At 41.5% G+C, this 13,523-nt stretch overlaps 1 protein-coding gene across 1 annotated transcript in view; it reads left to right on the top strand.

The window, feature by feature from the left end:
* The first annotated feature begins 304 nt into the window (after nt 1–304).
* Nucleotides 305–13,523, top strand: part of LOC115161411 (glycerol kinase) — a 28,630-nt gene continuing 15,411 nt past the window's right edge. The window contains exons 1-5 of the mRNA XM_029712379.1: nt 305–510; nt 8,079–8,152; nt 10,767–10,873; nt 12,592–12,669; nt 13,224–13,303. Coding sequence (XP_029568239.1) covers nt 424–510; nt 8,079–8,152; nt 10,767–10,873; nt 12,592–12,669; nt 13,224–13,303 — 426 coding nt within the window. The 5' untranslated portion in view covers nt 305–423. The remainder of the gene's footprint in view (nt 511–8,078; nt 8,153–10,766; nt 10,874–12,591; nt 12,670–13,223; nt 13,304–13,523) is intronic.

The raw sequence follows: 13,523 nt of genomic DNA, 5'->3' as shown, positions 1-13,523 counted from the left end.
TCAGCGATCTTCAGATCGGAAGTCTAGAAAAATATCCGAGTTTACGATTTGCAATTCCCGAGTTGGATGACCATTCAAAAGATTATTCCCATTGGTGCTCGTTTTTTAAAATTTTTATTTTTATGCGAGTTCCCAGTTGTCTTCAATGGACTGTTTTGAATGCGGCATTTATCCCGGTGAATTAAACTCGTTGAACCTTTTTTTTAGTTTGGACGTGCCCCCGGATTTGATTGGGCAGCACCAGGACAACGCCTTCTGACGGCTCGTCAAACACAAACTTGCCACAACCGATAGGATTTTATCAACGTCACTGGAAGGATTCTCGCATGGTGTCATCACACTGCCAGCAGTGGGTGATATAAAGCCGACCACCGGTTCACCGGCGCTTGTAGAAATTGATCACCACGGATACGAACAGAAAGGATGTCCACCGCGTCTTACTCAGAGAGGATCGCGATGGGGCCCCTGGTCGCAGCTATCGATCAAGGCACAAGCTCGACGAGGTTTCTGGTAAGTTGACAAAGTCACAACAAACCTCTTGAGTTATGAATGAGTTGCGTTCTCCTGTTTTAAAAAAAACTCTTAATTTTAACTTCGTGTAATCCCCGAAAGTAATTATTTATCATGAGAATCATCAACAATAACTAGTGATTTTTTTTATTTTTTTATTTTTTTTATTTAACCTTTATTTAAGTCAGTGAAAAACAAATTCTTATTTACACTGACGGCCTTGTTCAGGGGGCAGAACGACAGGTAAAAACCTTGTCAGCTCGGGGATTCGATCCGGCAACCTTTCGGTTACTGGCTCTAACCGCTAGGCTACCTGCCGCCCCAATGCATACTCCAAGGTTACAATCTCACCTTTCTGTAAATTGTTATTTAAAAAAAAAAAAAAAATTGTTGAGTCCCTTTTTGAGGACACAAGTGGAAGTACAAATATGATTTAAAAAAAAAATGTATTCCCTATTTAACACTATGAATAAGGCTTGAAATCACTTGTATACTTTCTAAATATAGTATAATCAAATTGTAAAACCACAAACTGTAAAATGTCACTTTCCTTACAACTGTAAAATACATGTGTATGTTTAGTGTTATAGAAAATGTGTATATTTTCCTGACTATCTCTTGATCAAAACATCTGTCCCCAACCACTGTGGACATCACACAGAGCTCTAGAGCGGCTTCCTGAACTCGTTAGGAACTTGCCTTTCATCTCATATTAATCTTGTCCAAACAAAGTGTTTTCGTTTTAAAATCTATGAATATTTTTTTTTTCTCGATTTGATTTAATGGCTATAAATTGATCTCTGACTCTACTATAGTGATGAAACCACTCTCTCCTGCTATGCTACTATAAGGAGTTCAGGCATGTGCTGTGTCAGTGGCTGTGAAGTAGGGTTCAGCCAGGAGTTGCTAGGCAGTCGGAAGAGCAAAAAATATACTACTGTGTCCGTGGGAACCAGGGCTATTGCTCGACGCAAACCATTTCCATCTACGGTGTCCACAGATCAATTTATAAGTGAAAATGTCGGTCCGAACCGGTATCAGAACCACACAGGTCCTCTAAACAGGGGACTTTACATCTAATAGTTAAAAAAAAAGTAAACTGCTGTTTTCATCCTCATGCTAGCTAGCAGTAGCCACAGCAGCCATTATGGAATGTCACGTTGAACAACAAAGGAGCTGATTGGCTGACACTGCCATTCTAAAATGTCTGCTGTGGCTTCTGGTACCTAAGCATGAGGACGAACACAGCAGTTTACTGGGGGGGAAACACTAGCAGTTGTTCAATCTTCTTGGTGTAACAGTTGAGATAATGGGACAATTCAGAGTTCAACACATTTCTCATCCCTGGATTGAGGTATGTTTTCCGAGCCGTATCTTGTTCCGGCTCCGTGGTGTCTTAACCTACACAGGAAGACTGTCCGACCCTAGCCCAATATTGGACTATAGAAGCCAAACATTACTCCTTATCGTCCATGGACCTTACATGTTCTGTTTAATGGTGAATTGGCTCTGGAATCCAAAAAACAGCCAAATGCTCCATCTCTAAACGTGAATCGATTCTCAATTGCAGTTTTGTTCTAGAAACAAAACCCCTCTACTTTTCGTATCACATCCCAAAATATTTTCACAAACGCAAAAATACACACTTTATGCTGACTGTTCAACAGGTTACTGTTGGTTGCAGCGACAACACGTTTGTGGTGTCTGTCTTCCATTTTTACACACGTGTTCAGAGACGCAGATAGCTAATTAGCACAGGTAGTCCGCTCTCTTCTGTCTGTTTTCCGTAAACAAAAACTGTGACATGGAAATACACTGAGTTTACAAAACATTAAGAACACTTGGCTGTACAAGGTGTCAAGTGTTCTACAGAGATGTTGACTCTAATGCTTCCCACAGTTTGTCCAGTTGGCTGGATGTCCTTTGGGTGGTGGACCATTCTGGATACACACGGGGAAACGGTTGAGTGTGAAAACCCCAGCAGCGTTGGTTGCAGTGTTCTTGACACCCTCAAATCGGTGCTTCTGACACCTACTATACTACCTTGTTCAATGGCACTTAAAATATTTTGTCTTGCCCATTCCCCCTCTAAATGGCACACACACAATCCATGTCTCTGATCTCTCACCATTGATCACTACCTTGGTGGCAGCGCTTGGATACCCCCCCCCCCCCCTGCAATTTATACTTCTACCTGAATAAACTGTGAAGAGCTACTGTTTCACTTGTCTTGGTTAAACAAGAAGCTGTCCATTTCTGTAGAGGGTGTTGGCCTTTTTTTTTGACTCGTCCTGTTGTGAGGTAAATATGCACAGTGTTCCCAGCGACATGAGTTCCTGGACATCCCGTTTTTGGACAATGTTTCCAACTCTCGCCAAAGTGTGTGTGTAACATGTAGCCTACACATTAACTACTATCTTATGGGTGAGAGGTCAAGCACTCCTTTTTTTTAAATGGTCATAGAGGACAGGAGTCCAGCTGGTCCCTGGCTATTTAACATGTAAAAACAATGAAGTAACACGTTAATGAATTATTGATGAAGGAAACACACCTTCAGTATCTGAAGGAACACCTGACAATCTAAACCACTATGCATTTGTCTTTCCCGGACTGTAAGACAATGCAAATTACATATGTTGTGTAATTTTGTTAGATTATTACTGCACTGTCGGAGCTAGAAACACCAAGCATTTTGTTTACACCCACAATAACATCGGCTAATCGCGTGTATGTGACCAATTAAAATTTGATTTGCTTTAGTGATTATTTCAAATCAGCATTACTTTTCACACTATTTTATTCATTCTGTAAATTCCATTGTATCTACTGCTGGAGGACAGTCGTCCATCTCTCAGGTAAGTGCATGTCCTGCAGTTATGTAACACCTGACAGTCGTGCCAAACAAAGCAGACATTGTTTATCTGTCAACATTGTTGCTTGGCATGATAAGAGTAAAACAAAAAAGTGAAATGTCAGATTAATAGTAGTGAGTGATTTTATTTCAGCTTTTATTTCTTTCATCACATTCCCAGTGGGTCAGAAGTTTACATACACTGAATTAGTATTTGGTAGCATTGCCTTTAAATAGTTTAACTTGGGTCAAACGTTTCAGGTAGCCTTCCACATGCTTCCCACAATAAGTTGGGTGAATTTTGGCCCATTCCTCCTGACAGAGCTGATGTAACTGAGTCAGGTTTGTAGGCCTCCTTGCTCGCACACACTTTTTCAGTTCTGCCCACAAATTGTCTACAGGGTTGAGGTCAGGGCTTTGTGATGGCCACTCCAATACCTTGACTTTGTTGTCCTTAGGCCATTTTGCCACAACTTTGTAAGAATGTTTGGGAAGACCCATTTGCGACCAAGCTTTAACTTCCTGACTGATGTCTTGAGATGTTTCTTCAATATATCCACATAATTTTCCTTCTTTCCTTCTTCCTTCATGATGCCATCTATTTTGTGAAGTACACCAGTCCCTCCTGCAGCAAAGCACCCCCACAACATGATGCTGTCAACCCCTTGCATCACGGATGGGATGGTGTTCTTCGGCTTGCAAGCCTCCCACTTTTTCCTCCAAACATAACGATGGTCATTATGGCCAAACAGTTCTATTTTGTTTCATCAGACCAGAGGACATTTCTCAAAAAAGTATGATCTTTGCCCCCATGTGCAGTTGCAAACCGTAGTCTGGCTTTTATATGGCAGTTTTGGAGCAGTGGCTTCTTCCTTGCTGAGTGGCCTTTCAGGTTATGTCGATATAGGACTGATTTTACTGTGGATATAGATACTTTTGTACCTGTTTCCTCCAGCATTTTCACAAGGTCCTTTGCTGTTGTTCTGGGATTGATTTGCACTTTTCGCACCAAAGTACGTTCATCTCTAGGAGACAGAACTCGTCTCCTTCCTGAGCGGTTTGACTGCTGCGTGTCCCATGGTGTTTATACTTGTGTACTATTGTTTGTACAGATGAACGTGGTACCTTCAGGCGTTTGTAAATTGCTCCCAAGGATGAACCAGGCTTGTGGAGGTCTACACTTTTTTTCTGGGGTCTTGGCTGATTTCTTTTGATTTTCACATGATGTCAAGCAAAGAGGCACTGAGTTTGAAGGTAGGCCTTGAAATACATCTACAGGTACACCTCCAATTAACTCAAATGATATCAATTAGCTTATCAGAAGGTTGTAAAGCCATTACATAATTTTCTGGAATTTTCCTAGCTGTTTAAAGGCCCAGTCAACTTAGTGTATGTAAACTTCTGACCAGTCAATCATATTCATGGCTTTTTGAATGAGCGCACAGAGCTTGTTTCTTCATTCACAGCTTTCCCACAGTGTTATTTATGAAGATGATCTGTTAACCCTTTACGCTCGTACCTGTATGTGGGTTGAAAATGGCAGATTTTTGTCATTTTAATAAGCTCCTAAATGGGAACACAGTGGCTGAACAGTAACATGCTATATATGACATCAGAGCTCAGGGTCTCTGCTTCACAGAGCTGTGTGGGTTTTGGCTGACAGACGTTCTAAACTTGAGCACGGCGCACAACAACAAGTTGCCCCCATCCCTTCCACTAATTGGGGAAACGTTTGCAAAAATAAATTGTTGTCTGAATGAGGGGAAATGCTGTAAATTACGAGGACTCTATGTATTTTGAAAGATGATACGTTGAGGATTATAATAAATACCGCTTTGAGGTCATACAAGCAAGCCAAACACCTGTGTGTTCAAATGTGTACTTTTATCATATATTATGGAATATACAGTAAATCTCATAATATACAGTATCAAAGTTTATGATCACTGTTTGATGTACAGTTACAAGGATAACATGGCGTTTATACCCTATGTTGTCATGAACAGAATGAGCCTATGTTTGTTTGTATTGTGAAGAATGTTTGCTGCGGCCCACACATCTGAATGCATTCCATCAATGTGCACAAAAAAGGACGATCTGCTTCTCTGAATTGCCATGTGAAAGCCTAACACTGTAAGATTGTATTTTTTTAAATCATTTAGCTAGTCATGTTGGCAATATAACAAGCTTTCAAATGATGCCCACCTGATCCAGACTGTGATTTATATAATAGCTGTTTTTGGGATGGCGTAAACAACAACAGTAATTGTGTGATGTCGAGGTGCACACTTTTAATAAAACAATTTTTTTTGGTTTGTTTCCCGAACAACTACAGGTGTGTTCTCAACGGCACGGAGAGCAAAAAAAACCCACCTAGTTGAAGACTCTTCTTTGAGTCATAAAAGTGCATTGAAATTATTTAGGAACTGTGCCACTTTGGACAAGTGTGTAACCTTGGACAACAACGGGCTTGACCTCTTATTCAAACCCTTGTATATGTTTTGTCTTCTGTTGCCCCTACCCTACATTTTCCAGCAATATGTTTGTTATTAAATGTATCCGGACTATTTTCAGATTTCATTATCAACAAATAAGGCTAAAAGTACAGTAAATGTAAAATCAAGTGTCTTGTCTTGTCAAACTGTTGCATCCTCGCCTTTTGCCGTAATCTCCAAACTGTTCCCTTTTCTTTAATTGCTAACATGAATATTCTTTCTTCTGTTAGAAACATTTCATTGTAGCCCTATCCAAACTTCATATTCATCGTCTCCAGCACCTCTTCAACAGCAGCATATGAGGAAAAACACGTGTTTCTATGTTTTGTAGTAAAACACAGAGGAAGTTAAGTCTTTCTAATGACATCATTGGTGTGTGTGTCATGTGATTTAAAAAAAATATATATATATTTATTTTTTTAACCAATTATGAGCAGGAATTGCCTACTATTTGGTTGCCATTGGAAACACTTGTCTTTATCTTTTTGACTACAAAACATAGAAATGTGATGTTTTCACATGTTGGGGTGGTGCTGGAGATAAGTAGGGAAATGTTTATTTTAAAGTAATACACACCAAATGTAACATCCATAATGTTTTTTTGTATCATAACTTTGTCTGTAAAGCTTTCATCGTGGTTTTAAATAGTCCATAATGAGTTTCTCTTTTGTTAATAATGTGATGGATATTGATTTTAGCTTCAGAATGCGGAATGTTCTGATACGTGTTCTTCAAACTGTTACAGAACCGATTGTTGAACTCTTGAAAATGATGAAGATTATCTTGGAAAATATATGCTCAAATGCATTTCTCATACGTGGCAGTACTGTTTTTAAAAATGTTTTATTTATATATATTTTTTTATGATAGAAAGATAAGTGTTCATTAACAATATGTGAATAGTCCTGGAGAGGGATTTAAATTAAGCATTTTCGTTGGTAGCACTGGTGCAAAAGTTAGGAGCACAACATACAAATTCTGGCGCTCCTAGATTTGATCTATTTTTAATTAATTGAGATATAGCATATTGGGCCTAGATGAATCCTATTCTGAACAAAAACATAAACGCAACATGTGAAGTGTTGGTTTCATGAGCTGAAGAAGAAGAATTAAAAAAAAAAAAATTTAAATCCCAGAATTTCCATACGCACAAAAAGTTTATTAATCTCAACTATTGTGCAGAATTTTTTTTTTTATGTCCTTGTTTGTGATCATTTCTCTTTTGCCAAGAGAATTCATCCACCTGACAGGTGTGGCATATCAAGAAGCTGATTAAACGGCATGATGATTACACAGGTGCACCTTGTGCTGGGGACAATAAAAGGCCACTTTCAAACGTGCAGTTTTGTCACAACACAATGCCACAGGCATGCTGACTGCTGGAATGTCCACCAGAGCTGTTGCCATAAAATTGAATGTTTATTTCTCGACCCTAAGCCACCTCCAATGTCATTGTCAAGAATTTGGCAGTACGTCCAACTGGCCTCACAACTGCAGACCACTTTTATGGCGTTCTATGGGTGAGCGGTTTGCTGACGTCAACATTGTGCCCCGTGGTGGCAGTGGGCTTATGGTATGGGCAGGCATAAGCTAGGGACAATGGATGCAATTGCATTTTATCGATAGCAATTTGAATGCACAGAGATACCGTGATGAGATCCTGAGGCCCATTGTCGTGCCATTCATCCGCCTCATCACCTGATGTTTCAGCATGATAATGCACAGCCCCATGTCGCAAGGATCTCTACACAATTCCTACAAGCTGAAAATGTCCCAGTTCTTCCATGGCCTGCATACACACCAGACATGTCACCCATTGAGCATTTTTGGGATGCTCTGGATCGACGTGTAGGACAGCGTGTTCCAGTTCCCTCCAATATCTAGCAACGTTGCACAGCCATTGAAGATGAGTGGGACAACATTCCACAGGCCACAAAGAGCCCTCATCAACTTTAAGTGAAGGCGACGTGTCATGAGGCAAATGGTGGTCACACCAGATACTGACTGGTTTTCTGATCCATGCCCCGTCAAATCCATAGATTAGGGTCTAAAGAATTTATTTGAATTGACTGATTTTCCTTATTACTGATTTACAGTTCATATCATTTGAAATTGTTGCAGGTCACTTTAAAAAATATATATTTTTGTTCAGTATAAATCCGATTTTTAAGATCACTTGCACAGTAGGAACCACTCTAACTCTGTCTCTCCTCTCCTCTCAGGTGTTCAATTCTAAAACGGCAGAGCTGCTTAGTCACCACCAGGTTGGGATAAAGCAGAGTTTCCCTAAAGAGGGGTGAGTACCCACACCTGGTATCACACTGCAATACAGTCCGCTTGCAATGACGGCCTACTGGGGAACAGTGGGTTAACTGACTTGTTCAGGGGCAGAACGACAGATTTTTACCTTGTCAGCTCGGGGGATTCGATCTTGCAACCTTTCGGTTACTAGTCCAACGCTCTAACCACTAGGCTACCTACCGCCACCCTTCTGGGGTGAATTCTGATCCAGGATTGGTCAGTGATGACAGGAGGAATGGAAAGAGGATCTTTATGAGTATGTCAACGTTTACCAAATCCCCTCCCTGGGTTGAGTCAATACTGAGTACTAAGAACTGAGGTTACACTTTAATGAAGATCCCTAGTTTTTTTTCCCCCCGTTAGCTGAATGCATGAGCTGTCAGAGTCCAATGTCCAGGGCTTATTTACATTAGACAGACATTGGTGTTTTATTGGCTAGGCAGGCGGCGGTGTTCTGTGGGCTAGGCAGAAGGTGGGGTTCTGTGGGCTAGGCAGGCGGCGGGGTTCTGTGGGCTAGGCAGGCGGCGGGGTTCTGTGGGCTAGGCAGGCGGCGGGGTTCTGTGGGCTAGGCAGGCGGCGGGGTTCTGTGGGCTAGACAGGCGGCGGGGTCCTGTGGGCTAGGCAGGCGGCGGGGTTCTGTGGGGTTCTGTGGGCTTGGCAGGCGGCGGGGTTCTGTGGGCTAGGCAGGCGGCGGGGTTCTGTGGGCTAGACAGGCGGCGGGGTCCTGTGGGCTAGGCAGGCGGCGGGGTTCTGTGGGCTAGGCAGGCGGCGGGGTTCTGTGGGCTACTAAAGCCTTATTTGGGGAACTTGCAGTGCATTCGGAAAGTTACGTTACAGCCTTATTCTAAAATTTATTAAATTGTCCCCCCCCCCATCAATCTACACACAATACCTCCATAATGACAAAGCAAAAACAGGTTGACATTTTTGCAAAAAACAAAACGATGATATTACATTTACATAAGTATTCAGACCCTTTACTCAGTACTTTGTTGAAGCCCCTTCGGCAGCAATTATAGTCTTCTTGGGTATGACGCTACTAGCTTGGCACACCTGTATTTGGGGAGTTTCTCCCATTCTTCTCTGCAGATCCTCTCAAGCTCTGTCAAGTTGGATGGGGAGCGTCGCTGCACAGCTATTTTCAGGTCTCTCCAGAGCTGTTCGATCAGGTTCAAATCCAGGCTCTGGCTGAGCCACTCAAGGACATTCAGAGACTTGTCCCGAAGCCACTCCTGCATTGTCTTGGCTGTGTGCTTAAACTCGTTGTCCTGTTGGAAGGTGAACCTTTACCCCAGTCTGAGAACCTGCTCCTGGGCGCTTAGGACTTCATCAAGGATCTCTGTACTTTGATCTGTTCATCTTTCCCTCGATCCTGACTAATCTCCCAGTCCCGGCCACTGAAAAACATCCCCACAGCATGATGCTGCCACCACCATGCTTCACCATAGGTATGGTGCCAGGTTTCCTCCAGATGTGCTTTTTGGCAAACTCCAAGCAGGCTGTCATGTGCTTTTTACTGACAAGTGGCTTCCATCTGGCCACTCTACCATAAAGGCCTGATTGGTGGAGTGCTGCAGAGATGGTTTTCCTTCTGGAAGGTTCTCCCATCTCCACAGAGTAACTCTGGGTGTCTGTCAGTGACAACCGGGTTCTTGGTCACCTCCCTGACCAAGACCCTTCTCCCCCGATTGCTCAGTTTTGTCTGGGCGGCCAGCTCTAGAGTTTTGGTGGTTCCCAACTTCTTCCATTTAAGAATGATGGAGGCCACTGTGTTATTGGAGACTTTCAATGTTGTAGACATTTTCTTTGTTGGTAACCTTCCCCAGATCTTTGCCTTGACACAATCCTTTCTTGGACCTCATGGCTTGGTTTTTACTCTGACATGCACTGTCAACTGTGGGACATTATACAGACAGGTGTGTGCCTTTCCAAATCATGTTCAATCAATTGAATTGACCACAGGTGGACTCCAATCAAGTTGTAGAAACATCTCAAGGATGATCAATGGTAACAGGATGCACCTGAGCTCAATTTAGAGTCTCATAGCAAAAGGTCTGAATTCTTATGTAAATAAGGCATTTAATTTTATTTAAAAAAAATATATACATTTGGCCAAAATTCTAAACCTGTTTTTGCTTCGTCATTGTGTGTAGATTGATTTTCTTTTCTTTTTCTTTTTTTAATTTGTATAATATTGACTCAATTTTAGAATAAGGTTGTAATGTGGAGAAGGGATCTGAATACTTCCCAAATGCTCTGTATGCAGGGAAACTACTATTCACTATGGGCCTGGGTTCTTTTGGAAAGACTCTTTGACCGGATCAGAACCTTTTTAAACCAATTGTCTTTGACCCTGACGAGGAACAGTGGAAAAGAGGGGAATTTGACCACATATGAGTGAAGGACTAAGTGTCGGTACAGTGGTCATCAGGGATAGAACGCACAACACAAAGCTGACATATGACACTTGTCATTCCACATTTCACCATGTTCGTTCTCTGAACAGATACTTTCGAACACTGGTAAAACCTTTTCCAACACTTAGTTGAACTGTCCCTTTGTGTGTGTGTGTGTGTGTGTGTGTGTGTGTGTGTGTGTGTGTGTGTCAGCTGGGTAGAAGAGGACCCTAAGGAGATTCTTCAGTCAGTTTATGAGTGTATGGAGAGGACCTGTGAGAAGCTCGGCCAGCTCAACATAGACATCTCCAACATTAAAGGTGCAGTTGTGTGTGTGTGTGTGTGTGTGTGTGTGTGTGTGTGTAGATACAGTCCCTTCAGAAAGTATCCTTGACTTTGTCCACATTTTGTTGTGTTACAGCCTGAATTTAAAATGGGTTACATTTTAAATGTATTCTTTCTTTTTTTTTTGTCATTGGCCTACACACAATACCCTATAATGTCAGTGGAATTATATTTTTCAAAATGTTTACATATTAATTACAAATGAAAAGCTGAAAAATATTGAGTCAAGTATTCAACCCCTTTGTTATGGTAAGGAGCCTAAATATGTTCAGGAGTAAAAATGTGCTTAACAAGTCACATAATAAGTTGCATGGATTCACTCTGTGTGCAATAATAGTTTATAGCATGATGTTTGAATGACTACCTCATCTCTGTATCCCACGCATATAAATGATCTGTAAGGTCCCTCAGTCAAGCAGTGAATTTCAAACACAGATTCAACCACAAAGACAAGGGAGGTTTTCCAATGCCTCGCAACTAAGGGCATCTATTGGTAGATTGGTAAAAGAAAAAAGCAGACATTGAATATCCCTTTGAGCATGGTGAAGTTATTAATGACACTTTTTAGTGACTGGGTATATTGATACACCATCCAAAGACACAGGTGTCCCTTCTAACTCAGTTGCCGGAAAGGAAGGAAACCGCTCAGGCTAATTGGTGACGTTTTAAAGCAATTACAGAATTAAATGGCTGTGATAGGATACAACTGATGATGGATCAACAACATTGTAGTTACTTCACAATAATAACCTAAATGGCAGAGTGGGGAAAAAAAGGAAGTACAGAATAAGTAATATTACAAAACATGCATCCTGTTTGCAACAAGGCACTAAAGTAATACTGAAAAAAATGTGGCAGAGCAATTCACTTTTTGTCCTGAATGCAATGTGTTATGTTTGGGGAAAATACAACACATTACTGAGTACCTCTCTGCCATATTTCCAAGCATTGTCGTGGCTGCATCATGTTATGGGTATGCTTGTCATCGATAAGGACTGGGGAGTTTTTGTAGGATTAAAAGAAACAGAATGGGGCTCAACACAGGCTAAATCCTAGATGAAAACCTGGTTCAGTCTGCTTTCCACCAGACACTGGGAGATGAATTCCCCTTTCAGCAGGACAATAACCTAAAACACAAGGCCAAATCTACACTGCAGTTGTTTACCAAGAAGACAGTGAATTTTCCTGAATGGCTGAGTTACAGTTTTAACTTAAATCAGCTTGAAAATCAATGGCAAGACTTGAAAATGGCTGTCTAGCAATGATCAACAACCAATTTGACAGAGTTTGAAGAATTTTGAAAAGAATAATGGGCAAATGTTGCACAATCCAGGTGTGGAAAGCTCTTGGAGACTTATCCAGAAAGACTCACAGCTGTAATCACAGCCAAAGGTACTTCTACAATGTATTGAGTCACGGGTGTGAATACTTATCTGAATTAGATATTTATGTATTTAATTTTCAAAAAAATTGCAAACATTTCTAAAAACATGTTTTCACTTTGTCGTTATGGGATTTCTGTGTGTGTGAAGAAATAATCTATTTAATCCATTTTGAATTCAGGCTGTAACACAACAAAATGTGGAACAAGTCAAGGGGTATGAATACTCTGTACCTACAGTGGCACTCAGGCCTCCATTGGATGCAGCAGGGGGTGTGGTGTTTGTTTACCATTTTGTTTGTGTTTACCCAGCTGTCGGAGTGACCAATCAGAGAGAGACTACGCTGGTTTGGGACAAAGAGACGGGGGAACCGCTCTACAATGCCATTGGTGGGTATTACAAAAGCTCATTGGTAGTCACAAACGTATGCGCCAGAAAGTACGGGGTCACCGTCCCCATTAGAAGACTATTGGCAGGGACAGGCTGTTCACTTTTTGGGGATCAGAGTTCTAATTCAGTAGCAGTTTTAGAAACCAGTCCAATTCATTGGCTTTGACACACACTTTTTCCAGTCTGATTCAGACAGCTGCCCCCAGTCTCTCCCTCAAACCTCCACACAGATCCTTACTGTAACTCTACTTAGTCATTGTCCTAAAGTTGTGTCATGTGGGAAACCACACAGCACATAGCCAGATTGCATAACATCATCCAGTAGCATTGTTGCAATACCATTAAATCCTCCCCCAGCTCCAGCAAGTAGTGTAGGATGTCATACCAACAGTCGTGCTTTTCATTCTGCCAGTTCCACCACTGTCTGTCTACTGTTGAACATTGTAAGATACAGTGTTTATATAATATATTATCTCTGGGTGATTTTATTCAATTGAAGTTTTTTAGTTTTTAGCAGTGATTTTAAGTCCTCGTTTGCTGGTTATCCCTGTAGTTTGGCTGGACCTTCGTACACAGTCCACAGTGGAGAGGCTGATCAACAGCACCCCGGGAAAGAACAAGAACCATCTGAAGGTAAGAGGAGAGCCCTGTCCCAAACCAACCCCTAAACCAGGGGTGGGCAACTCCAGTCCTCCAGGGCCTGATTGGTGTTATAATTTTCCCTCCATCCCTAGCAAACACAGCTGAATTAATTAAACTAATTGCATTCTAAACTGAGATCATGATTAGGTGATTATTGGAGTCAGGTGTGTTAGCTGGGGCCTGGGGTGAAACTGTGACACTAATCAGGCCC

This window comes from Salmo trutta, chromosome 24, assembly GCF_901001165.1.
Source record: "Salmo trutta chromosome 24, fSalTru1.1, whole genome shotgun sequence".
Taxonomy (NCBI): Eukaryota; Metazoa; Chordata; class Actinopteri; order Salmoniformes; family Salmonidae; genus Salmo; species Salmo trutta.
The sequence above is the reverse complement of the archived record's forward strand: the minus strand, read 5'-3'. Positions and strand labels throughout refer to the sequence as shown.